At 42.8% G+C, this 25319-nt stretch overlaps 4 protein-coding genes and 1 pseudogene across 11 annotated transcripts in view; 3 read left to right on the top strand and 2 right to left on the bottom strand.

The window, feature by feature from the left end:
• LOC122544637 (histone H2B 1/2-like) overlaps nt 1-13980 on the bottom strand; it is a 33298-nt gene extending 19318 nt beyond the window's left edge. Inside the window, exon 1 of the mRNA XM_087984695.1 lies at nt 12964-13980. Within this exon, the coding sequence (XP_087840821.1) occupies nt 13570-13950 (381 nt within the window). The 5' untranslated portion in view covers nt 13951-13980 and the 3' untranslated portion in view covers nt 12964-13569. The remainder of the gene's footprint in view (nt 1-12963) is intronic.
• The window catches only part of LOC148135420 (uncharacterized), a 560459-nt pseudogene that overhangs the window by 70897 nt on the left and 464243 nt on the right, over nt 1-25319 (top strand). The gene's annotated exons all lie outside the window — the stretch shown is intronic.
• LOC122544631 (uncharacterized) overlaps nt 1-25319 on the top strand; it is an 88441-nt gene that overhangs the window by 19106 nt on the left and 44016 nt on the right. For 2 of the 7 annotated variants that reach the window (XM_087984717.1, XM_087984712.1), the window contains 2 exons: nt 22503-22610; nt 23731-23918. In XM_087984717.1, coding sequence (XP_087840843.1) covers nt 22503-22544 — 42 coding nt within the window. In that variant the 3' untranslated portion in view covers nt 22545-22610; nt 23731-23918. Of the gene's footprint in view, nt 1-14372; nt 14460-21715; nt 21873-22502; nt 22611-23730; nt 23919-25319 lie in introns of those variants that run through there. The other 5 variants (XM_087984715.1, XM_087984713.1, XR_015755115.1 and 2 more) reach the window with 4 other exon arrangements.
• On the top strand, nt 9559-10653 carry LOC122544613 (histone H4). Its single transcript, XM_043683933.2, has one exon. The coding sequence runs from the start codon at nt 9800-9802 to the stop codon at nt 10109-10111; it is 312 nt and encodes a 103-aa protein (XP_043539868.1). The 5' UTR covers nt 9559-9799; the 3' UTR covers nt 10112-10653.
• On the bottom strand, nt 10630-12964 carry LOC122544549 (histone H2A-like). The gene has a single exon (XM_087984705.1). The coding sequence runs from the start codon at nt 12680-12682 to the stop codon at nt 12242-12244; it is 441 nt and encodes a 146-aa protein (XP_087840831.1). The 5' UTR covers nt 12683-12964; the 3' UTR covers nt 10630-12241.

Here is a 25319-nt window from a genome sequence, read left to right as displayed (position 1 = left end):
AGTACTGTAGACCCCCCGTACCTGTGGGGATATGTTCCAGGACCGACAGCGGAAACGCAAAACCGCAGATAGGTGCAAAACCATTAATTTAAATGCGAAATATGCCTTCCTGGCAGCCTCCTGGTCCTTGGTTCAGGAACATTCCCTTTGATATACTCGGACCACGGTAAACTGCTATAACCGGACTCGCAAATATGGAATCACCCAGTATTCCTTAATCGTGGCACCTTTGTTCCAAGGAATACATCTCCAATCTCTCCTGATAGCTACAATTCTGGCAACATTCTAGTAAATATCCTCTGCACTCTCTCCGCAGCAATGACGTCCTTCCTGTAATGTGGTGACCCGACTGCACACAATACTCCTGTTGTAGCCACCAGTGCCTCATACAGTTTCATTGTTGTTTCCCTATTTTTGTATTCACCCCTCTGTCAATGAGGGAGAATATTCCATGTGCCTTCTTTACAACCCCATCTATCTTTAGGGACCTGTTCATTTAGACACTAAGATCTCTCACTTCACCTGCCCCTCTCATTATATTCCCATTTATTGTCTATTCCCATTTACTGTCTGACTTCCCAAAATGCATTCCCTGACACTTATCGGAGCTGAACTCCATCTGCCACTTTCCTGCCCACTCAACCAAACCATCAACATAGTTTAGGAGCTTACAGCTATCCTCCACACTATCCACTACAAAGCCAATTTTTGTGTCGTTTGTTAATTTTACAAATTTGCCCAACATATGCAACTCCAAATCATTAATGTATAAAATGACCAGCAGAGGTCCCAACACTGCAGAGCACGACTTGTAACAGCTTTCCATGCACAAGCACCACCATTGACCATTATCCTTTCTTTCTTGTGACTCAGCCAACTTGGGATCCAATTCAACACATTACCCTGTATCCCATGGGCTTTTACTTCTTGGACCAGTCTGCTGTGAGGCTGCTGCTCCTTTAACATGCCTGTAAAAGAGACAGGCTCTGAAAAGTCAGAGTTGATGGGTTTTAGGGCCATTTTGATTATAGCTAACAGATAATGCCTCAGGCAAAAGGCTTCCACATTTTTAAAAAGAACACTTGTACAATGAAAGGGGAGTGTCCCAGTTTTCCCAGATCCGCTTTACTCTGGTTTGATTTGGGTTTTGACTGTCTGGCTATTGACTGAAAGCAGTCAGGCAGTTGAAAAAGCTGCTGAACCCAAAGAGGCAGGTCCATGATGGTACTCCTCTCTCTGACATTTCTCCCGTAAGACCAAGTTTTTGATTTTACCTATTGTGTCAAGGGGTATTTATGGGGATTGCTGTAAATGTTGGAAACACCAATAAGTTGGTAAAATCTGTTGCTTTTTCGGCTTTTTAAGTTATTTAGTATTCTGTTCTCTTTTGTTTGAGTATCATTCGGTAATTTTGTAAATCAAACTGTTTTGTTTAAAACTACGTGGTTTGACCAACTTCATCCCTCCTGGAATATCTTTTTTATACTCACTTTCTTGAAATGTTTGGAGGGGTCTGGCCTTTTCCAGTATTGCAGTATTTATTATGTAGTTCTGATTTGGGATTTGGTTTATTGGACTTAAAGGAAGGGAGTGGTAAGTATCAGCGTTTTTTGTTCTGGGTGTTGAATTCATCGGTTTAAACAGTGCTTGGATAAAGTGAGGATGGCAGAAGCTGGAGATCAGAGACAAGAATGTGGTACTGGAAAAGCAAGCGGGTCAGGCAGCATCTGAAGAGTAGGAGAATCAATGTTTTGGGCATCAGCCCTTCAACAAGAAACAGTGCTTGGCATAGCAACGGCTCTTTGAATCATCAAGCGTTTTCTGGGTTTGGAAGAAGTGACTTCAGATTTTTGCAAAAAGTGATTAAGGCCAAGCTGCTGGAATTAGCAGACAAGCTGGAGCTCAACTGCCCCCTTCCATGAGGGAAAGGGCGATAATTATAGCAATAGCTCAACATTTAAATTTGCTGGAAATGCCATCAGAATCATTAGAGATGGCTAACATTCAATTGAAAATGAAGCAACTCGAGTTAGATGCAAAATTCAAGGAAAGGGCAACAGAAATGAAACAATTTGAATTACGATTAAAAGCAGAAGAAAGAGAGGAGAGAAAAACAGAGAGGAAAGGAAGAAAGAGGGAGTTTGAACTTTGGAAATTGGCACTTAGACTGGAGTTCAAAAATTCACTTCCTGAAATAATAATAACTCATGTGGAAGAGCAGAGAATTAAAACAGCAAGACTGGCATCGGAAATGGCTGATTTTTGAGTTGATCAATAAGTCAAAACTGGCCTGCCAAAATCAATTTCAATCCATGAGGGATAATAATTGTGCAGAAGAGAAATTCTCACGTGAAAAGGGAAAAGTAGATCCCGGTGAAGACCATAAGGATGATTTACTACAGGGTAAAAAGGAAACCCTTGAAAGGGAAAGAAAAGTGAAAAAGCTCTGGTGTTCTCACTGCAATAAAGTAGGCCACATGAAATCGGTGTTGATGGGTTAGGAAAAGCACTGAGGAGCCAGATGTAGGAAAACCGGATAAGCCAGTGAATTCTGTTGGAGTGGTAACAGAGAGCACTGTGGAGGCTAGAAAGCTGCACCAGAATGTACAAGCTGGTCTGAGGTTGTTTATGGAGGAAGTGCCAGATCTTCTTAAACCATACACGGTGAAGGTAAAGTTTACTCGCATTGGCCAGGAGCAGCAGGTAAAGAGGTAACAATATTCAGAGGTGCAATGATCCTCTCAATCTGTAATGCTAAAAGATGAGGATATATGCACCTCTGAAGAACTATTGCCAGAAAAGGTACGAGTAACAGGAATTCACATTGAAATAAGAAATGCTCAAATGTAAGACATGAGATTAGAGTATCTAGTGAAGAGTGGAGAAGTCATGGTAGGAGTACAGAACAAACTTTCAGCTCCAGGAATACAATTTGTCCTTGCTAATGATGTTGCTAATTCACCAGTTGGAGTGCTGCCAACTGTGGGGGGGTTGCGGTGGGAGATAGTGAGGAAAGAGATCAGTCTGAGACGGCTACAGTTGAGAACAGAAGTGTGTCAGGGCAGGCAGGGACAAGGTAGGACTTATAAATTAAACTGCATTTATTTCAATGCAAGGGGCCTAACAGGGAAGGCAGATAAACTCAGGGCATGGTTCGGAATATGGGACTGGGATATCATAGCAATTACAAAAACATGGCTCAGGGATGGGCAGGACTGGCAGCTTAATGTTCCAGGATACAAATGCTACAGGGAGGATAGAAAGGGAGGCAAGACAGGAGGGGGAGTGGCATTTTTGATAAGGGATAGCATTACAGCTGTACTGAGGTAGGATATTCCCGGAAATACATCCAGGGAAGCCATTTGGGTGAAACTGAGAAATAAGACAGGGATGATCACCTTATTGGGATTGTATTACAGACCCAGGAGAAAGTGAGGACTGCAGATGCTGGAGATCAGAGCTGAAAATGTGTTGCTGGAAAAGCGCAGCAGGTCAGGCAGCATCCAAGGAGCAGGAGAATCGACGTTTCTTCAGGAAGAAGAGCTCATACCCGAAACGTCAATTCTCCTGCTCTTTGGATGCTGCCTGACCTGCTGCGCTTTTCCAGCAACACATTTTCAGCTCTTGTATTATAGACCCCTCAATAGTAAGAGGGAAATTGAGAAACAAACTTGTACGGAGATCTGTTATCTGTAAGAATAATAGGGTAATTATGATAGGGGTTTTTAACTTTCCAAACATCAACTGGGACTGCCATAGTGTTAAGGGTTTACATGGAGATGAATTTCTTAAGTGCGTACAAGACAGTTTTCTGATTCAGTATGTGGATGTACCTACTAGAGAAGGTGCAAAATTTGTGCACTTTGGGGCCAGTGACCATAATTCTATTCATTTTAAAATAATGATGGAAAAGGATAGAAGTTGAAGTTCTAAATTGGAGAAAGGCCAATTTTGACGGTATTAGGCAAGAACTTTCGAAAATGATTGGAGGCAGATGTTTGCAGGTAAAGGGACAGCTGGAAAATGGGAAGCCTTCAGAAATGAGATAACCAGAATCCAGAGGAAGTATGTTCCTGTCAGGGTGAAAGGAAAGGCTAGTAGGAAGAGGGAATGCTGGATGACTAAAGAAATTGAGGGTTTGGTTAAGAAAAAGAAGGAAGCATATATCAGGTATAGACAGGATAGATCGAGTGAATCCTTAGAAGAGTATAAAGGAAGTAGGAGTATACTTCAGAGGGAAGTCAAAAGGGGGACATGAGATAGCTTTGGCAAATAGAATTAAGGAGAATCCAAAGAAGTTTTACAAATATATTAAGGATAAAAGAGTAAGTAGGGAGTGAATAGGGCCCCTCAAAGATCAGCAAGGTGGCCTTTGTGTGGAGTCACAAAAATGGGTGAGATACTAAATGAATACTTTGTATCAGTATTTACTATGGAAAAGGATATGGAAGATATAGATTGTAGGGAAATAGATGGTGACATCTTGCAAAATGTGCAGATTACAGAGGAGGAAGTGCTGGATATCTCGATATGGGTAAAGGTGGAAAAATCCCCAGGACCTGATCAGGTGTATCCGAGAACTCTGTGGGAAGCTAGAGAATTGATTGCTGGGCCTCTTACTAAGATATTTGTATCATCGTTAGTCTTAGGTGAGGTGCCTGAAGACGAGCAAACGTGGAGCCATTGTTTAAGAAGGACGATAAAGACAAGCCAGGGAACTATAGACCAGTGAGCCTGACCTCTATAGTGGGCAAGTTGTTGGAGAGAATCCTGAGGGACAGGACGTACATGTATTTTGAAAGGCAAGGACTGATTCCCACGCACAAAGTCAACATGGCTTTGTGCGTGGGAAATCATGTCTCTCAAACTTGACTGAGTTTTTTGAACAAGTAACAAAGAGGATTGATGAGAGCAGAGCAGTAGATGTGATCTATATGGACTTCAGTAAGGCGTTCGACAAGGTTCCCCATGGAAGACTGATTAGCAAGGTTAGATCTCGTGGAACACAGGGAGAACTAGCCATTTGGATACACAATTGGCTCAAAGGTAGAAGACAGAAGGTGGTGGTGGAGGGTTGTTTTTCAGACTGAAGGCCTGTGACCAGTGGAGTGCCACAAGGATCAGTGCTGGGTCCTCTACTTTTTGTCATTTACATAAATGATTTGGTTGCGGGTGTAAGAGGTACAGTTAGTAAGTTTGCAGATGACACCAAAATTGGAGGTGCAGTGGACAGCGAAGCTGGTTACCTCAGATTACAACACAATCTTGACCAGATGGGCCAATGGGCTGAGAAGTGGCAGATGGAGTTTAATTCAGATAAATTCAAGGTGCTGCATTTTGGGAAAGCAAATCATTGCAGGACTTATACACTTAATGGTAAGATCCTAGGGAATGTTGCTGAACAAAGAGACCTTGGAGTGCAGGTTCATAGCTCCTTGAAAGTGCAGTCGCAGGTTGATAGGATAGTGAAGAAGGGGTTTGGTATGCTTTCCTTTATTGGTCAGAATATTGAGTACAGGAGTTGGGAGGTCATGTTGTGGCTGTACAGGATATTGGGTAGGGCACTGTTGGAATGCATGCAATTCTGGTCTCCTTCATAACGGAAAGTTGTGAAACTTGAAAGGGTTCAGAAAAGATTTACAAGGATGTTGCCAGGGTTGGAGGATTTGAGCAATAGGGAGAGGCTGAACAGGCTTGGGTTGTTTTCCCTGGAGTGTCCGAGGCTGAGGGGTGACCTTATAGAGTTTTACAAAACTATGAGGGGCATGGCTAGGATAAATAGGCAAAGTCTTCTCCCTGGGATCGGGGAATCCAGAACTAGAGGGCATAGGTTTAGGGTGAGAGGGGAAAGATATAAAAGAGACATAAGTGGCAATTTTTTCATACAGAGGGTGGTACGTGTATGGAATGAGCTGTCAGAGGTAGTGATGGAGTCTGGTACAGTTGCAATATTTAAGAGGCATTTGGATGGATATATGAATAGGAAGAGTTTGGAGGGATATGGGCCGGGTGCTGGCTGGTGGGACAAGACTGGGTTTGGATATCTGGTCAGCATGGACATGTTGGACCGAAGGGTCTGTTTCTATGCTGTACATCTCTGTGACTCTATAAGAACATTGATGGGAAATTAGCAGAGACCCAGTTTGATGAGATGGCTGAGACAATTTAGGAACAGATAGATGACAAAGCAGACTTCTTTAGCTCAGGTATTTTAACTGAGTTACAGCAGAAAGATGAAAATTTAAAGCAATTGTATCAAAAGGCATACACATAAATAATCCAAATGTGTCCCTGAATGTTATTATCTTAAAAATGTCTTAATGAGGAAATGGAGACCATCACATATTCAGGCAGATCAGAAATGGGCAGAAATTTATCAAGTTGTATTGCCAGTGCGTTAAAGAAAGGACATCTTGCGAGTAGCGCATGAGCTACCTGCATAGATTATGTGTTTGGAATTCACATTAGTTAATTGTCATCTCTGTCTGTGACAACTATTCAGCAAAGGATTAATTCTGTCCTTCTCAGTCATACACAAACACCATGTAAATATGCTTCATCCCGGTTGGAGGATTTGAGCTATAAGCAGAGGCTGAATAGGCTGGAACTGTTTTCCCTGGAAACAGTTTCCCTTATAGAAGTTTATACAATCATAAGGCGCATGGAGAAGTGGTGGAGGCTAGTACAATTACAACATTTAAAAGGCATCTGGGTGGGTATAATGAGAAAGCCTTAAAACTTGTCCTGAAACATTTAGTCTAAATGTAATGTTGAATTATAGAACACTTGCTGCACAGGAGAAAATAAACAGGGTAGGCAGGGAGGCATCAGGCCACAAAAGGGGGAATCCAGGATGTGCAGAAGATAAAAACATCTGTTCTCACCAAGTGATGTCAGGATGCTCAAAAGCAATTAAGAACATTTGCCCTAACATCAATGAATCTGTGTAAAAAGAACACAGTGATAACATTCACAGTTGTTAAATTGTGAAATTAATGACAGTGTTTGACTGTGATCTCAGAAACTTTGTATCATCTTAGAAGCATGTCAAAAGCCTTGTAATAAACAGTCAGGTCCTACCAATAATAGTGGGTTCTTATTACCCTTTTGTGTGTGTGTGTGTGAGAGAGAAAGAGATGCATGTTTTGAATTTATTTGCATTTTGGACTTTATGATTTTGAGTAGCCATCGCTGATTATGAAATGTAAACTCTGTAAAATATAATATTGATGACGCTTTAACTTAGCCTTCTTACAGACCATGACTGCCCCACTGTCAATTCTAACTCATCAGATCTTCTATCTGCTTTGAATTTGAATCACAACCCTGAAAAGAAATAATGTTTAATTTGAGACTAATGAAATCATTTAAAATTCAACCTTGTGGTAACATTTCAGCCCTAGTTATAGAATGATGCTGTATTTAAGATAAAAAGCAGGAGTCTGCTCCCAGTTTAAAAATTATTCTAAACCTAACATTGTGTCAGAATCTATTCAATCTGTTAGGAAGCCATTTTATGGCCAAAGCTTGCCCTGCTTGCTAAGAAGCCATTTTGTAAAACAATGATATCTGACATGTGAGCTGTGCAAGGTTACCTTATGACCTCTTACACTTAGTTTAGACTGGTACCTCTTTATGATAGGGACTTACCTCACCAATCTGACTCAGCTGGATCTGTTTTTCTCACCTGATGGATGGTTAAGGGCCTACAGGAGTGATCAGTAAAGCGCACACAGACCTGTTAATTAACTTCTCTTCCTTACAAATTATTGCCTTTCCACTGTGTCTAATTAAGAACATGCAGTGCTTTTTGTGAAATTTTGTAAAAAGGAAGCCTGTTTGAGACAGAAGAGTGGAGTAGCCTGTGAGGGCTCTTAAAGGAAGAGCCGGTATCCTACTCTTCTAAGGTTTTAGAACCTTAGCTAGCCCGACCATTAGGTGTCAATGTTACGTTGTAACAGTGATGCTATTGGTAAATAAAGGGGAAGGCTAAAATTAAACTAAACTGTTTGTAAGAGGTTTTCATTCCAGACTACCAAAGAGTACGATCTCCATGATGAACCAAGAGAGGCTTATAGGGCTGAGTCCACAAGGGATTCTCTGGGATGTCTCAAATCTGTACTTTAACAATATGAATAGGAATGGTTTAGAGAGAGATGGGAAAAGTGGTGGCAAATGGGACTAGATTAGGTTAGGATATCTGGTCAGCATGGACTGAAGGGTCTATTTCTGTAGATCTCTATGACTCGACGACTCTTCAGTAATTCTTGCCCTGTCGGTGACCACAGTTTCCCTCCATCTCTGTATTTAACCCCAACTTCACTGATGGTTGTTGAAACAATGCAACAATGTGGCCTATTTGTCTATCTTCATTGTAACTTTGAAACTGCCCTTAATTACTGCAAATTTTAATGCAGTTCCTGAATGTCTATTTTGGATGAGGATTCAGTTTATCTATCTTCAAAGCTGTTGTGTAAACGTCAATGGGCTACATGCCTTCTGTTTGTTAGAGGCAGCTGGTCACTCTTTGCTTTGAACGGAGGAAGTATTACAGCGTCTTAGTCCCTCAGGTGGTTTTCTGGAGGAAGACACAGGGACACCACCTGTAAATCAACATGAGGCTAGTCTGGTAATATTGCACTGATCATTGTCACATTGATTGCATCTTCATTAGGATGTGTGTTGATATTTCTTTAAAGCCAACAACTTAACCAGAACCACGGATCTGACTCCATTGTTTCCCTGAGCTGCTCCTTGTCTGGGGATTGTGTTTGTTTTAATGTGATTCGATACCAATTGATTTGGAGATGCCGGTGTTGGACTGGGGTGGACAATGTTAAAAATTACACATCAGGAGCTTCCAAAAAAAAAACCTTGGACTTTAACCTGGTGTTGTGTGATTTTTAAATTGATACCAATTGAGTGAGACCCAGAAACTGAGCAACAACTGCCCAGTGCCATGAATGGGAGTACTCAATCACCAGGATGCTTACACAGTTCAATATTCAACTCCCCAACTACCTGTTGGAAATAGGAAAAACGGCGCTATTTCTAATGTTTTTACCAATACCCCAGTGTATGTCCTTTTATAAGAGTATCACATTCCTACAGTTGGTCCACACAACCTCAAGAAACAGCGGGAAACAGATTGAAATTAAAACAGGGTTCAGAGCATTGAAAACCACAGAATGACCCACAGCAGCTTCTTCCCGCTCTGCCTCCCTCAGCAGGCCCACACACAGCCCGAGAAAGGCCTCTCTCTTCCCCCCAGCCCGCTCACTCCAAGTTCCGGGACCAGTTCCTGCTCCGCTCGGCCTCTTACAAACAGCCCCCGGTTCTCCCTGAACTCACCCCGAATCAATCCCGGTCTCGGAGCCCCCTCTGTGTCCCAGGCTCCCATCCCGATGTGCTGCTGGAAGGAGCCTGCTGTTCCCTCGCTTCCCTGGGCGCTGATCTCTCCATTACGGTCTGTTTCAAACAAACCTCTTGCACTCACTGAGTAAATGCTCCTCAATGGCAGCGCTGAGGGAGGGCCTCACGCATGCGCTCCTCTACTCAGGAACAGTCAGCTTTGGGGAGAAAAGGTTCAGTCCCAGATACAGTTGGGGCGGGAGTGAGCTGGAGGCAGAGCTGGATGATCAAAGCCATTTCCCTGCTCTGTCTGTCACTCAGTTTCCTCTCCGGACCCGCCCCTCACTCTCTGTCAGCTCTTTCTCAGTCAGGTCGGGTCGGGCTGTATAAAAAAGGAAGGGGAGGCAGCTCGGCTCCCATTCGGCAGCGATTGGAGTGAAGAAGCGTGATGTCTGGAAGAGGCAAAGGAGGTAAAGGCCTAGGAAAAGGCGGAGCGAAGCGGCACCGCAAAGTGCTCCGTGATAACATCCAGGGCATCACTAAACCAGCCATCCGGCGCCTGGCTCGCCGTGGCGGGGTCAAGCGCATCTCGGGCTTGATCTACGAGGAGACCCGCGGGGTGCTGAAGGTTTTCCTGGAGAATGTGATCAGGGATGCGGTCACCTACACTGAGCACGCCAAGCGCAAGACGGTCACCGCTATGGATGTGGTGTACGCTCTGAAACGCCAGGGCCGCACTCTCTATGGATTCGGCGGCTGAGCAAAAAACGACCCTTTTCCAGTGAACCCAAAGGCTCTTTTAAGAGCCACCCAAACCCTCCAATAGAGAGCGGAGACCTGAGGACGGGGAAGGCAGCGCAACACTAGTGTAGTGTTGTCGGTTATTTCACATATGCCGTAATTTAAAATTATTTCCATTCCGAAAATGTCCTAATACCGTGTTCTGCGGTGCGGCAGAGACCATTACGAGTGGACGGTCCACTTTTTTGCTGTTTACCGTGGCCAATGCTTTTATAATTGTAAGCATTCCTACAGTGTAGCTAAGATGCTATTCGGCGAATCGAGCCAACTGTTCTGCAACCTGGTTATTTCATGTCCGCTATCGCATCGTGACTTGTAATTGTAAGATGTTGTAGCAGCATTCCGCCCATCCAGCTTGTCCATTCGATTATGCCTGATATTTCTCCCACTTATTCTTGTGCCTGCTCCCCGTAACCTTCGTTTCTCTCTCGTGATTACCTGTCTGTCTCAGTAATAACATCAATGTGTACTTGGCTGTCCATGTCATGAATCGTCTTTTATTTATTGTGGAACCCAGACATTTAATGTTACAAATTGCAGTATTCGTATTTCCGACGCATAATATTCGGCTCAGTTTTGTTTCTGGGAGCCGATGGATATCTTAATGGTGCGTTCTTTCCATCTGCCCGTTCAGACAGTGATTACAAATTGTCTTCAGGCAAGTAATAATCTGGATGAAATAAAAATATCTTGATCAAGTGTGCTTCTTTAATTTTATCGGTGTACACTGTATTAGCTCGACGGGCTTTCGATTGATTCACGGCGGATACAAGTTCGGTTGCTCATCCAGAGAGAGCAGAAAGTCATCGGTGTCATTAGTATTTCTATCGGAAGTTAGTTAAAATCAAAAACCGCAGGCAGCGGCAGTGAAATTTGCAACTAACGAGACCTTCATTCAGGGATTGTGAAATTTATGAAAAAATATAGTAATAAGTGTGATTTTAACATAAAAGTTTTGGTATTGGGTTAGATATTTGTGGAAAAACCCTATCTCCTCATTGACTCCCTTTGCGTTAACATGGCTTGTGATGAGGTGGAGGCAGGAGAAAGAGGGGGAAAATGGCGCAGAGACCAACGGCTTATTTTCAAATTTGTAAATGCCCGCCATCACGTATAAAAGAGCAGCAAATTTTACAGAGAACACATGAGTACGTACACGTTGACTAATTTCGTAATCGAAAAAGCAACGTTCGGACAATTTCACTTTACCCATTCCCGCATTTACAGCTGAAAAATGCCTCACTGGTGTTCAATCTGCTCTCTCTCTCTCCAGAAGCAGGGGATAAAAGACTGGATAGGAACCGAGCAGAGAATAAAGCGCAGAGGGTCAGGGACCGTTCCTTACTATATCCTGCAGCGACACTGGGTCAACCCACCTCTTCCTAATGCACTTAAAAGGAAATGTGAATCTAATGTGAGGTCAAACGCGATCAGGGTCATTCGAAACTCATAAGATATTATAACTAAAGACAGATCATTCAGGCAGTGACCGTTCAATAATTCGGAGATGCCGGTGTTGGACTGGGGTGTACAAAGTTAAAAATCACAACACCAGGTTATAGTCCAACAGGTTTAATTGGAAGCACACTAGCTTTTTGCTATAAATTCTGTTACGATCGAGCCCTCCACAATCACCTGATGAAGGAGCGTCGCTCCGAAAGCTAGTGTGCTTCCAATTAAACCTGTTATGTGATTTTTAACACCGTTCAATAAGAAATCCTGTAGTCTAGGACACTTAGAATTTATCATAAAATGCGATTATTTCTCTGCTCCCATAGACATTCAGATGAAGGGATTTTGCACGAAACATCGATGTTCCTGCTGCTCGGATGCTGCCTGAACTGCTGTGCTTTTCCAGCACTGCACTCATCTAGACTCTGGTTTCCAACATGTGCCCTTGTTTTTCCCATAGACCGTAACAATATCCAATTAAATGGAGCGTGGAATTTATTGATGTCCGGGACAAGGCTAGCGCTCTCCACATTAAAAGGAAAATAAATGAATCCGACGGAAAGTTTAGCCCCTTTCACAGCTACTGTGAGTGGCTCTTAAAAGAGCCTTTTGGCAGTCAGATCCAAGAATGTCCGCTTCACTTTTTAGCGGCTCCCGCAGCAGCTGTTTTCTTGGGCAGCAGCACGGCCTGGATATTAGGCAGCACCCCGCCCTGAGCGATGGTCACCCCTCCCAGCAGCTTGTTGAGCTCCTCGTCGTTGCGCACGGCCAGCTGCAGGTGCCTGGGGATGATGCGGGTCTTCTTGTTGTCCCGGGCCGCGTTGCCGGCCAGCTCCAGGATTTCAGCCGTCAGATACTCCAGCACCGCAGCCAGATAGACCGGCGCTCCGGCACCCACACGCTCAGCATAGTTACCCTTTCTCAGGAGCCTGTGAACACGGCCCACCGGGAACTGCAGGCCAGCCCGGGACGACCGAGACTTCGCCTTGGCGCGACCTTTCCCACCGCCCTTTCCTCTTCCAGACATTGTCACAATCTCACCACCACTTTCAGAGAGAATGCTGCACTCCGCCCACATTGTGGCCTCTTATACCTTCGGGAGGAATGGTGGGGGTCCATTTCTGATTGGGGAATTGGAACATTAGGAGGGGCTGGACAATGGGACCAATCAGATATCTGCCTCATTCCCCAATCCGGAGAGGGCCCGGGGAGGAGGGCGGAAAGCACCCGTGCCAAATCATCAACCGCTTTCTTTCCAATTTGAAAAGCCCGCCAATTTCCAAACAAATGTTTTACATGAAAAATAAAGTACAAAAAACTGAGGACGTTTAAAAAACATTAATCCAATTGTTAATTTACTTTTAGTTTACGCTCCGTGTTACTGTCCCTCATTTGCCGACATCTATCTGTCCATTTCTGATTTTGAAAGTGGGTTTTTTTCGAAACCTTGCAAAGAAGCTGAAACAAACCGGGCCAAACTGAAGTCTGCAACCGGTCTTTTCACTTCACATTTCTTTAGCACACCAAACATGCTGAGAAAGTGGCACACAACGTTCTTCCGGCTTACGATCAATAGAGAACACGGATTTTAGACGATCTTTTAAAGCCGTCCTCCCTTATCGCTCTCAATCAGATTCAACAAAAGCTCGACATTTCAGTCCGGTAGCAGTGTTGGTGTTCTCTCGGTTCAGTTTGAAAGTCTCTCTCCGACAACAGGAAGTGGGACTGAAAGACGCGGTCACTTACTTTTTTGTCTGCCGCGGGTGAATATACAAGATGAAAAATGACTCACTTGTAAAAACAAATGCATATCGCACTAAAATTAAAAACACCTCGTCCAGAATCACATGTAAGCAAAACAATCCAATCGTAAAGAATTGATTTAGCTCTCTCAGGGATGTTGTGGGTGGCTCTTAGAAGAGCCTTTGGGTTGTGGATGTGTGTGTCTCAGTGCAATGCGGTCCTTCACTTGGAGCTGGTGTACTTGGTCACCGCCTTTGTGCCCTCCGACACGGCGTGCTTGGCCAGCTCCCCGGGCAGCAGCAGCCGCACGGCGGTCTGGATCTCCCGGGAGCTGATGGTGCTGCGCTTGTTGTAATGGGCCAGGCGGGAAGCCTCCCCCGCGATGCGCTCGAAAATATCTTTGACGAACGAGTTCATGATGCTCATGGCCTTGGAGGAGATGCCGGTGTCGGGGTGAACCTGCTTCATCACTTTGTAGATGTAGATGGCGTAACTTTCTTTCCTGGTCCTTTTCCTCTTCTTGCCGCCCTTCACTGGCGCCTTCTTGATGATTTTCTTCGCGCCCTTCTTGGAGGCTTGCTGTGCTTTCTTCTCATCAGCCATAGCGTCGCTCACTCTCAGACACAGAATAAGGGAAAGCGGGCTCGGAGCTCCCTTTTTATAGACTGACGACGTCAGCAATGCTAATGAGGGATGGGGAAAGCCTGGTTTCTGATTGGGTAGTTTACCCGGAGTCATTCCCAAACACTCACTTTCTGTGATTGGTTAGTGTGGGACGCAATGTGGACCTGTCAGAATCTGCAACGAAATGTGAAGTGGATGGTGATTCTGTTCCTGTCAGTCTGACTGAGGGAGATTTGTTTTGTGTCTGTCACACAGAAAGTGACTGTGGTATTGGCTCGATTTCCTTTTGCTCGTTGATGTGGGAGTGGAAGGGTGTGTTTCAAGTTCCGCATGTCTGTTTCTGGTCCTCTCTCTGGGCTGGAATTAACACTGAGCTTGCCACTTTTCTCAGTGGTTAGCACTGCTGCCTCACCGCGCCAGGGACCCTGCTTCGATTCCAGTTTTGGGCGACTGTCTGTGTGGAATTTGCACATTGTCCCCGTGTCTGAGTGGGTTTCCTCCGGGTGCTCAGTTTTTCTCTCACAATTCAAAGACGTGCAGGGAGTTGAATTGGCCATGCTAACTGACCATAATGTTCTGGGATGTGTAGGTTAGGTGCATTAATCAGGGATAAATGCAGAATAATGAGGATTGTGTCTGGGTGGATTACTCTTCCGAGGGTCGGTGTGGACTTGTTGGGCCGAAGTGCCTAATTCTACACTGTAGAGATTCTAAGACTGTGAGTGTTTTCTAGGTTTGACGTTGATGGAATTCGTTCTCAACTGCACGGAGTTGGAGAGAAATGAGTACCTGTTTAAAACTTTTCTTGAGTCATGAGTTGAGAATGTCTGTCTTGACTGTGGGATTAGTATATTTCTGAGAACTTGATTGCTAACTGTGGGCCCAGAGACCGACCTGTAACTGTGTTTTGCAAGTAACTACCGTGGATCAGAACCACGTTGCCGCTGTTTTTAATTTAGGAGCATTGAACTTTCCCACAGGGATTTAGAGCATTTCTCAGTCTCATACAAATGCTTGTTAACCAGCAACTGTTAGCATGCTATACATGTATCACTTTAACTTTGTATCTGTAGAGTCCTTATTTAGACATTTGGCATGAATTCAACACCTGGTCATTGAGGCTCTGGTCCTCTGTGTAATAGTCAATTAATGTTACGTCAAGACAGGTTTTATTCTGTATCCACCAAATACTGGTGTAAGCAGTAAAACTTTACACCGTTTGCCTGCCACTTGGAAATGTTCCTCCAATCTGTACCTATCCATTTCTGGGAGGTAAAGCATTTTTGTTTACCCTATTTCACAGTCTTTACATGTCAGTATGTTACTGGACTGTAACTCAAATCTTCTGAAGTGTAACCTGTTGTTTTTACTCTTGAGGTGTCAGTCATTAACATAAGAATGTTTCTCATTTAGTATCTACAATTCTGAGTGTGACTAAACACCACTTTGGACAGTCTCAGGCAGGGCTCCCTCCCCTCCACACCATATCCTTTGAATATCTGCTTCTGTGCATTGACAGTAAGTTTGTATTTATAACTGCAGCATTTAGTAAGGGACAATATGTTGTAATTGCAGAAATTGGCAATAACAATGTTGCTGCTGATGTCACACTGTTCATGTCAGTTTCTCACCAGTGGATAGTTGCATTGTATCCTGACAATTCATTGTTTTGCAACTGACTCCGTATTTCATTCTGTAACTGCCAGTTTGTTGTTTCTAATCTTGTTTTTACTCAGTTTCTGTCAACCACTGGCATGTGAGAGAGCAAATATCTCAATATTTCTAACTTTCAGATGAAATGAATGTTTTTTTGACTCCATCCCTGTTATGTTCCGATGATTTGTAATTAAATCTGTCACTATGTGATCTGTGAGCACACACAGTAAGTTAGAGATAAAGTGAAAGGTGAATGATGCCTCGCATTTCTGTCATGCAGGGTATACACTAGTTATTAATTTCTTTCAGGGTTGTGTCAGTGTAAATGTCTCAAAGCTGAAGACAATAAGAAAAATGAGAAGCCTGACATTTTTATCTGCTTGTGTGTACTCAGCTCTGAGAATATGAGAGTGTTATCAAAATGTACCTGTCAGTTGTTTTTAATGAATGTGAGAACATTGTTTTAAATCTACACCTGTCAGTTTCTGCAATGTTCTGCAATCTGTACCTGACAGTTCCAACTACATGAATGGATTTGAAAGTATCTGTACCTTTCAGTGTGTGCTTTGTTGAATAAGTGTGTACTTATAATATTTGGCTCTGTTTAACATGACACTTGCCAGAAACTGCAGGGGCTCTTTTTACTTCAAATCTCTATTGCTCAACATGAATAAGATTTTATCTATTGCCATCCATGTCCGGGTAGCATGGTGGCACACTGGTGCCAGACACCCAGTTTCAATACTAACCTTGGCTCATTGTGCAAATTGCACTCAGACATGCTCCCCATATCTGCATTGGCTTTGTTATGGCACGGGGTAAACCCCTTTGCTAATTTAAAAGTAGCAACAGAGAAAAGATTTATCCCATGCAGCAATCTGAAAATTTGATAGGCCAAGAACTAATTAAAGTAAAGATTAACAGCTTTATTTCTTAAAGTATAGCAGAAAGTGATTAACTAAAAACTATTGACAACTCCTTCCTCTAACTTATCTTCTATAATACTAGTCCGATAGAACTCCTGATTAAGATTTACAAAACAAAACTTCTTTTCTCAAAACCAGGCAGCTTTCGGTTCTTTTCTGTATTCCTGTCTTTGATGTTCTTGGGGATTGTGCTTCACAGGTTACTAATCAATAAAGGTACCTTTAAGAGAGCTATTTTTTCAGGCAGTCTTGTTACATGCTGTTGGCTTCACAATTCTCCTCCCAACTGTTCAATTGTTCCTGGTCTTATACCTCCAGAGCATCGGACTATGTCATTGGCTTTTAAGATTGTCAATGTACTCAATTCGAACTGGATTGGTATTTGATATTTTCGGGATATAATTTAAACTGATTGGTTGAATTCAAATGTTTTTGTCTCCAGGTAAACAGCTACTTGGGTTGTTCGACTAAATGTTACTTTTTTTCGTAACACTTGGTGATGTCCGGTAGTTCTACTGGCTGAAAACTTTCTTAAATGTACAGTACACCCACATCTTCAAAACAGTTTCCTCTGGGTGCTCTAGTTTCCTTCCACAGTTGAAACATGTACAGGTTAGCTGGATTAGCGAGGGTAAATTGCCCTGTAATATTCAGAAATGTTCAGACGAGGTGGGTTAACTATGGTAAAGATGTTGTTATGGGGGCTAGGGTGGGATCTATATCTGTGTGGGATGCACTTTGGCAAGTTATTGCAGACCAATGGGCCGAATGACCTGGAGAAATTCTATATACTGTAAATGAAAGTGAGACTTTTTAATACTATTGTCAGTCTCTGACACTCTAAATCCGTTTGGATAATTTCCACAACTTTTATTCAATGGTCCAGTTTATGATTGTAAGCTATTTTCTGGATTGGTCAGTTTCTGGTCTGAATGTGTACTTTGAATATGAGAGTTTTTTCATCCTGTGTCCAATAATCTCTGGGTATCTGTTTAAAAGTGTACCTTTTCATGTCAATGTTTGATTTTCCTTTGGACCATTTGAAAACAAAGTATTGATTCAGTCATTTTGTCTGAGATGTGTTCTGTTCTCTCCTTTTGGAAGCAAATTAAATTGCAATATTTGTTTCAATCTGGCACTTGGCCTGCTATTTAATTCCTCCAGTTTGGACAAAAAGAATTGATACATGAATTACATAAAGTCAGAGAGTCAGACAGCAAGTTTAAGCCATGGTGAGATAATTGGATGAATAATTAGTCTGAATTTTTATTCTTTCCCTACGTAATTGGAATACATTGTGAACATGCAATAGGTTCAGTATTTTCTAATAAACAAGTAGAATTTACTTTTTGACCAAATTGATGCCATGCATTTTATTTCTATCGGAAGTTGACTTGTACACTGGGACTAACATACTTCACTCTCACACTGTCCTGGATAACTTGTTTAATGAAATGCTAGTTCTCCCACTTGTGACATATTTGAGGTCATGACCTCTCTATTTTTGCCTATAGACCTATTAACCTGACAGTATTTCTGTATGTTGCAACTAATTCTGTACCCACTGTGTATTGGCACCATCTCACTCTTTGTTCTGTCCAGAAATTATCAGTTTCCTTCAAGTCCTTCATGACATGGATAAGGACAATAACTGGTGCAGTCTGCAACTGTTTGTTCTTCTGTGAGTGCAGAACTAATCAGTTTGGATTAGGAACTGGCTTTCTGAAAGAAGGCAGCAAGTGGTGGTTGTCTGGAGTCCGCTTACTAGTGGTGTGCCACAAGGATCTGTTTTGGGACCACTGCTGCTCGTCATTTTTGTAAATGACTTAGACGCAGGCATAGGTGGACGGATTAGTAAATTTGTAGATGACACTAAAGTCGGTGGAGTAGTGGATAGTGTGGAAGAATGTTACAGGTTGCAGGGGGACTTGAATAAACTGCAGAATTGGGCTGAGAGATGGCAAATGGAGTTCAATGCAGCTAAATGTGAGGTGATGGACTTTGGGAAGAATAACAGGAAAGCAGAGTAGGTGGGTCGATGGAAAGATTCTTGGTAAGGTGGATGTGCAGAGGGATCTTGGAGTCCATGTACAGAGATCCCTGAAAGTTGACACCCAGGTGGATAATGCTGTTGAGAAGGCATACGATGTATCAGGTTTTATTCGTAGAGGGGTTGAGTTCCGGAACTGCAATATCATGCTGCAACTATACAAAACGCAGATGCGGCCACACTTGGAATGTTGTGTACAGTTCTGGTTCCCATATTTTGGGAAGGATGTGGAAGCATTGGAAAAGGTGTAGAGGAGATTTACCATGATGTTGCCTAGTTAGGAGGGAAAGTCTTATGAGGAAAGGCTGAAAGACTTGAACCTGTTCTCATTGGCAAGAAGAAGGCTAAGAGGGGACTTGATAGAGACATTCAAGATGATCAGAGGTTTAGATAGGGTAGACAGTGAAAGTCTTTTTCTGAATGGCGGTTAGAAAAGGTTGTAAAAAAAAGGTGTTTGGCACGCTTGTCTCCTTTGGTAAGTATGCTGAGTTTAGGAGCTGGGACATCATGTTAGGGCTGCACAGGACATGGGTTAGGACACTTTTGGAGGACTGTGTACAATTCTGGACACACTGCTATAGGAAGGAAGTTGTTAATCTTAAGAGGGTGCAAAAAATTGACAGAGTTGTTACCAGGATAAGAGGGTTTGAATTATTGGGAGAGGCTGAATAGGCTGGGGCTATTTTCCCTGGAGCCGCGGAAGCTGAGGGGTGATTTTTACAGGTGCTTATAAAATCATGAGGGCATCGATAGGATGAAAAGCCAAGGTCTTTTCCCTTGGGTGGGGGAGCATACAGGGCATAGGTTTAAGGTGAGAGGGCAAAGATTTAAAAAATAACCTGAGGAACAACCTTTTCAGGCAGAGAGTGATGTGCATATCGAATGAGCTTCCAGAGGAAGTGATAAAGGTGGGAATAATTACAACATTTAAAAGAAGCCCAGATGGGTAAATGAAACGGAAGGATTTGAAGGGATTTATGCCAAATTTATAATCCAGAGAAGGTATAGGGTGAAAGGAAAGGCTGGTATGCATAGGGAATGCTGGATGACTAAAGAAATTGAAGGTTTGGTTAAGGTATAGACAGGCTAGATCGAGGGAATCCTTAGAAGAGTATTAAGGCAGTAGGAGTATACTTAAGAGGGAAATCAGGAGGGCAAAAAGGGACATGAGATAGCTTTGGCAAATAGAATTAAGGAGAATCCAAAGGGTTTTTACAAATATATTAAGGACAAAAGGGTAACTAGGGAGAAAATAGGGCCCCAAGCTGAAAATGTGTTCAGGAAACCTGAAGAAGGGCTTATGCCCGAAACGTCGATTCTCCTGTTACTTGGATGCTGCCTGACCTGCTGCGCTTTTCCAGCAACACATTTTCAGCTCTGATCTCCAGCATCTGCAGTCCTCACTTTCTCTAGAAAATAGGGCCCCTCAAAGATCAGCAAGGCGGCCTTTGTGGAGCCACAGAAAATACAGGAGATATTAAACGAGCATTTTGCATCAGTATTTACTGGGGAAAAGGACATGGAAGATATAGAATGTAGCGAAATAGATGGTAGCATCTTGAAAAATGTCCATATTACAGAGAAGGTAGTGCTGGATGTCTTGAAATGCATAAAGGTGGATAAATCCCCAGTACCTGATCAGGTGTACCCTAGAACTCTGTGGGAAGCTAGGGAAGTGATTGCTGGATCTCTTGCTGAGATATTTGTTTCATCGATAGTCACAGGTGAGGTGCCGGAATACTGAAGGTTGGCTAACATGGTGCCACTGTTTAAGAATGGTGGTAAGGACAAGCCAGGGAACTATCGACCAGTGAGCCTGACGTCGGTGGTGGGCAAGTTGCTGGAGGGAATCCTGAGGGACAGGATTTACATGTATTTGGAAAGGCAAGGGCTGATTAGTTATAGTCAACATGGTTTTGTGCGTGAGAAATTATGTCTCACAAACTTGATTGTTACTTCTTCAAAAAACTCAAAGAGGATATGATATGGGCAGAACTAGAGGGCATAGGTTTAGGGTGAGAGGGGAAAGATATAAAAGAGACCTTAGAGCAACACTTACACACAGAGGGTGGTACGTGTATGGAATGAGCTGCCAGAGGAAGTGGTGAAGGCTGGTACAATTGCAACATTTAAGAGGCACTTGGGTGGGTATATGAATAGGAAGGGTTTGGAGGGATATGATCTGGGTGCTGGCAGGTGAGACTGGATTGGGTTGGGATATCTAGTTGGCATTAATGGGTTGGACCGAAGGGTCTGTTTCCATGCTATATGACTCTATGATTCTTTGCTAGTAAATGAGATTTGTTTAGTTTAGGGTATCTGGTCAGTGTGGACTAGTTGGATCAAAGGCTGTATGATCTACAACATGAAAGTTACAGGTTGATAACTAGACTCTCATATATACCACAGCAAAAACCTGATAGGTGTCATATGATAAATGCCATTACATAGTCATAAATCAGAGAGTGACAGGTACAGATTAATAACTGAATTGCACTCTTGAGATACACAGAGCAAAAGCTGACATGGATATACTCATATAACACAGAAAAGCCCTTCAGGCATCGTGTCTGCACCCACAATAACTACCACCGAAGGTTTGCTAATTTCCTGCACTTGTCCCATATCCTTAAATGGTATGACATTTCAAGTGCTCATCCAAATAGTATCTTCCAGATTTCCACCAGTTGCTGAGTGACAGAGGTTTTTCTGAACTTCCCTCAATATATGCACCCCCTAAGCTACACCATAGTGAGAATCCTTATCCTTTACCATACCCTAACCCAAGCACAAATTGTGAGTAATCGCTCAAACAAGGGAAACGGCTTCTCTACATTCACCCTCTCCATACGCCTCATAATTTTTCACCACAATCATGTGCCCCCACCTCAGTCACCTCTGCTCTAAAAAAAATCCATGCGCATTTAGTTTCTCCTTTTTTTGGTCCTAATATTTGTGCTTTGACCCTGATCCCCAATACTGGGTCTGGGGTTAGCACTGCTGCTGTCACTGTCGGTTTATTGTCAATGATTTATTCTTGCAACCCCAAAGCTGATTGTTCCTGAGTAGAGGAGCGCATGCGTGAGGCCCTCCCCCAGCGCTGCCATTGAGGAGCATTTACTCAGTGAGTGCAAGAGGTTTGTTTGAAACAGACCGCAATGGAGAGATCAGCGCTCAGGGAAGCGAGGGAACAGCAGGCTCCTTCCAGCAGCACATCGGGATGGGAGCCTGGGACACAGAGGGGGCTCCGAGACCGGGATTGATTCGGGGTGAGTTCAGGGAGAACCGGGGGCTGTTTGTAAGAGGCCGAGCGGAGCAGGAGCTGGTCCCGGAACTTGGAGTGAGCGGGCTGGGGGGAAGAGAGAGGCCTTTCTCGGGCTGTGTGTGGGCCTGCTGAGGGAGGCAGAGCGGGAGGAAGCTGCTGTGGGACATTCTTGTGGTTTACAATCCCCTAAACACTGATGGGAATTCTGTTTGGCTTCTGTTTCACGCTGTTTGTTGATGTTGGGCGGTGAATAATGGAAGCACAGACCATAATTTTGTGACAATCCTATAAAGGACACGTATTAGAGTGAACAGATTTGAAGTTTCGAGTAAAACATTAGACATAGAGTCCCTTGTTCTTTCCTTCAACGTTTAGTATTTTGGCAGCTTGGTATTGATGCATTGCAGCTGCTTCAGGAATTCCCATTCATGGAGGTGAGCAGATATTCGTTCTGGATCTCACCAATTGTCACAAAGTTGCAAATAAAAGAAACGGAGACCAGGAGCAACTGAGAGAAAGTGTGGAATCGAAACCTGGTTCTGTTTGAATTGCTAGGTTTGATAATACCCTAATGATTATTAACCGACTGCCAGACTGATCAGTTTAATCTTGCCTAACTTATGTTGCTTTACAGCTGAAAAATCTTCTGTCTTCCTCCAAGCAAATATTTGAATGATGAAGACAATGTCATATTTCCTCAGTCCAAAGCCAAGTGTGACCAGCTGCTTCAAACAAACAGCAGGTATGTCAAAGCAGAGAACATCCTTTCAACAGGCACAGAGCAGATTGGATCAGACTTAGTTTGACCTCAATTTCCAGAGAGATATCCAACTGCGGAAAGACAAGTTCCTTTTTTTCTCTGCATTCTCCATAGACATCTTCCCGGTTTCAATTAATATGATGCACAGGCCATGAACATTCACAGCATATTTGAAAATGACTGGTTGTTTAAAGTAGACAGTTGGTGTACTAAATCAAGTTTACATTTTAAAAGGGCATTTTAAATGTCACAAACCAGATAAACAATGACATCATACTTTTACATAGTTTCAACAGCCATGGTGGGCGGCACGGTGGCACAGTGGTTAGCACTGCTGCCTCACAGCACCTGAGACCCGGGTTCAATTCCCACCTCAGGCGACTGACTGTGTGGAGTTTGCACGTTCTCCCCGTGTCTGCGTGGGTTTCCTCCGGGTGCTCCGGTTTCCTCCCACAGTCCAAAGATGTGCAGGGTCAGGTGAATTGGCCATACTAAATTGCCCGTAGTGCTAGGAAAGGGGTAAATGTAGGGGTATGGATGGGTTTCGCTTCGGCGGGTCGGTGTGGACTTGTTGGGCCGAAGGGCCTGTTTCCACACTGTAATGTAATCTAATCATATGTGAAGAGTAGTGAATCAGATTGATTCAGATTGAACCATGATATCAACACAAGATACAGAGACTAACAGCGATGTACACACATTTACACTGTAGGAAACAGAAAAGAATATATACAAAATGTTTACATAAAAACAAGCAACTAAATCCCATTCAGGCAGCATTCCATTTCAATAAGTGTGTTATGGCAGCAGAGGAGCTGCCAATCCCACCTTGATCTCAACATCATTCTCAACATAAATAGAAATTACATTTTCACACTGCCCAGTATTAATTTTTTCATTAAAAAGTGTGTAACTTGGTCGCCAAATTCACTTTAATCTTCTACAAAGAATCCCAAATTCCCCACCCTATAAAAATCACAAAAAAGCAAGAAAATGGAATGTCATATCGTCAATTTAACAGTATAATCAAGCAATTACCCTTTAATTCAACAAAGAAATTTAGCCAATCTTGTAATTTGTAAATTCTCTTTTTTTTTGCCAGAAGAGTTCAACTACGTTCAATACATTTGCCTGAATGATTTAAATCTTCTCCCTGTATGACAAAAATACAAGTCTTTTCGCTTTCTTCATTGATCCATAGAGCATCAGGAGAGGACTGCTAATGGCTTGCACCATCACACCACAGAGCAGGATTATGTAACACTCACAATAAAATAATGAAGTGAACTAGCCAATTCTCTTTCCTGTAGCAGGAACATTGTGGTCAGTCGGCTACAATACAATTTATTTGTTTGTTCCCCTTTCCTTTTGACACTACCAAAGGAATGTAACACCTATCCATTTGTCAACATTCACAAAAGTATGTAGCTATGCATTGAGGAAAAACTGACGACATCCTTAAGAGCAGCCCATGGTATCATTCCTACCAGTTCGCATCTGCACTACAGGAGTTGGAAAACCCTTTAATTTTCATTACACAATCCATAACTCAAATCAAATGCACTGAGCAAAAACTAACAGGTACATATTGATAAATGCACTCGCACATTCACATAGCTGAAATTTACAGGCAAAGATTAATATCTAAATTCAGAGTCACAAAGCAGAATATGGCATGCACAGTTTGATGACTGTACTTATACATTTACAGAGCAGTCAGATTGATAACTATATTCTGATGTTCACATTGCAGAAACATTCATGTACAGATTGCTAACTGCACACTGTAACTCATATAGGAGAAATAGACAAGGAGAAATTAAGGATGATATTTACATATCAGAATTGGCAGGTACAAATTGGTAAGCACATTCACATATTCACAACACAAGCTGATAGGACAAATGCACTCACATGTTCACATGGCAGACACTGAGAGATACAGATTAATAACAGCACACTTAAATACATAGAGCTAAAACTGATAGGAACAAATTAGTAAATACACACTGACATTCACATTGATTCCTGAAGAAGGGCCTGTGCCCGAAACGTCGAATCTCCTGTTCCCTGGATGCTGCCTGACCTGCTGTGCTGTTCCAGCAATAAAGTTTCAACTTTGATCTCCAGCATCTGCAGACCTCACTTTCCCCTATTCACATTGTAGTGACTGACAGAGGTAGTTACTGACAGAGAAAGTTTGATAACAAATGTATCATATCCACAAAGCAGAAACTGACAGGAACAGATTAGCAATAACACTCAGTTTCATATTGCATAAAGTACAGCAGAATCTGACAAGTATAGCTCGATAACAATACTCAGTTTGACAAACAAAGCCTGACAACTACACTCTCATATTCAACTCATATTCACATGGCAGAAACAGTTGCAGGTTGATATCTACTCTCACCCATTCACATTGCAGAAACTGACTGGGACAGACTGATGATGACACTCTTTCATTCATATGACAGAAACTAACAGAGGTTCAGCTCCATAACTAACATCACATATAGATGTTGGAGAAGCTGACAGCTAGAGACTGATAATTATACTCTCATTCACATTGCAGAAACTGCACCCACATATTCACATAGAAACTGACAGGTACAGATTTATAACCACAGACACACATTCATATTGCAACAACTGATACGGACAGATTGACCCTCCCTATGAGATATTCTA

The sequence above is a fragment of the Chiloscyllium plagiosum genome, unplaced genomic scaffold (assembly GCF_037043375.1).
Source record: "Chiloscyllium plagiosum isolate Xiang-an unplaced genomic scaffold, Cpla_swu_hap1 HiC_scaffold_49, whole genome shotgun sequence".
In the NCBI taxonomy this organism is placed as follows: domain Eukaryota; kingdom Metazoa; phylum Chordata; class Chondrichthyes; order Orectolobiformes; family Hemiscylliidae; genus Chiloscyllium; species Chiloscyllium plagiosum.
This window is presented reverse-complemented; position numbering and strand designations above follow the sequence as displayed.

Excerpts from the sequence above, each read along its gene's own strand:
- LOC122544613 (XM_043683933.2), top strand. The coding sequence starts at position 9,800 with ATGTCTGGAAGAGGCAAAGGAGGTAAAGGCCTAGGAAAAGGCGGAGCG.
- LOC122544549 (XM_087984705.1), bottom strand. The coding sequence starts at position 12,682 with ATGTGGGCGGAGTGCAGCATTCTCTCTGAAAGTGGTGGTGAGATTGTG.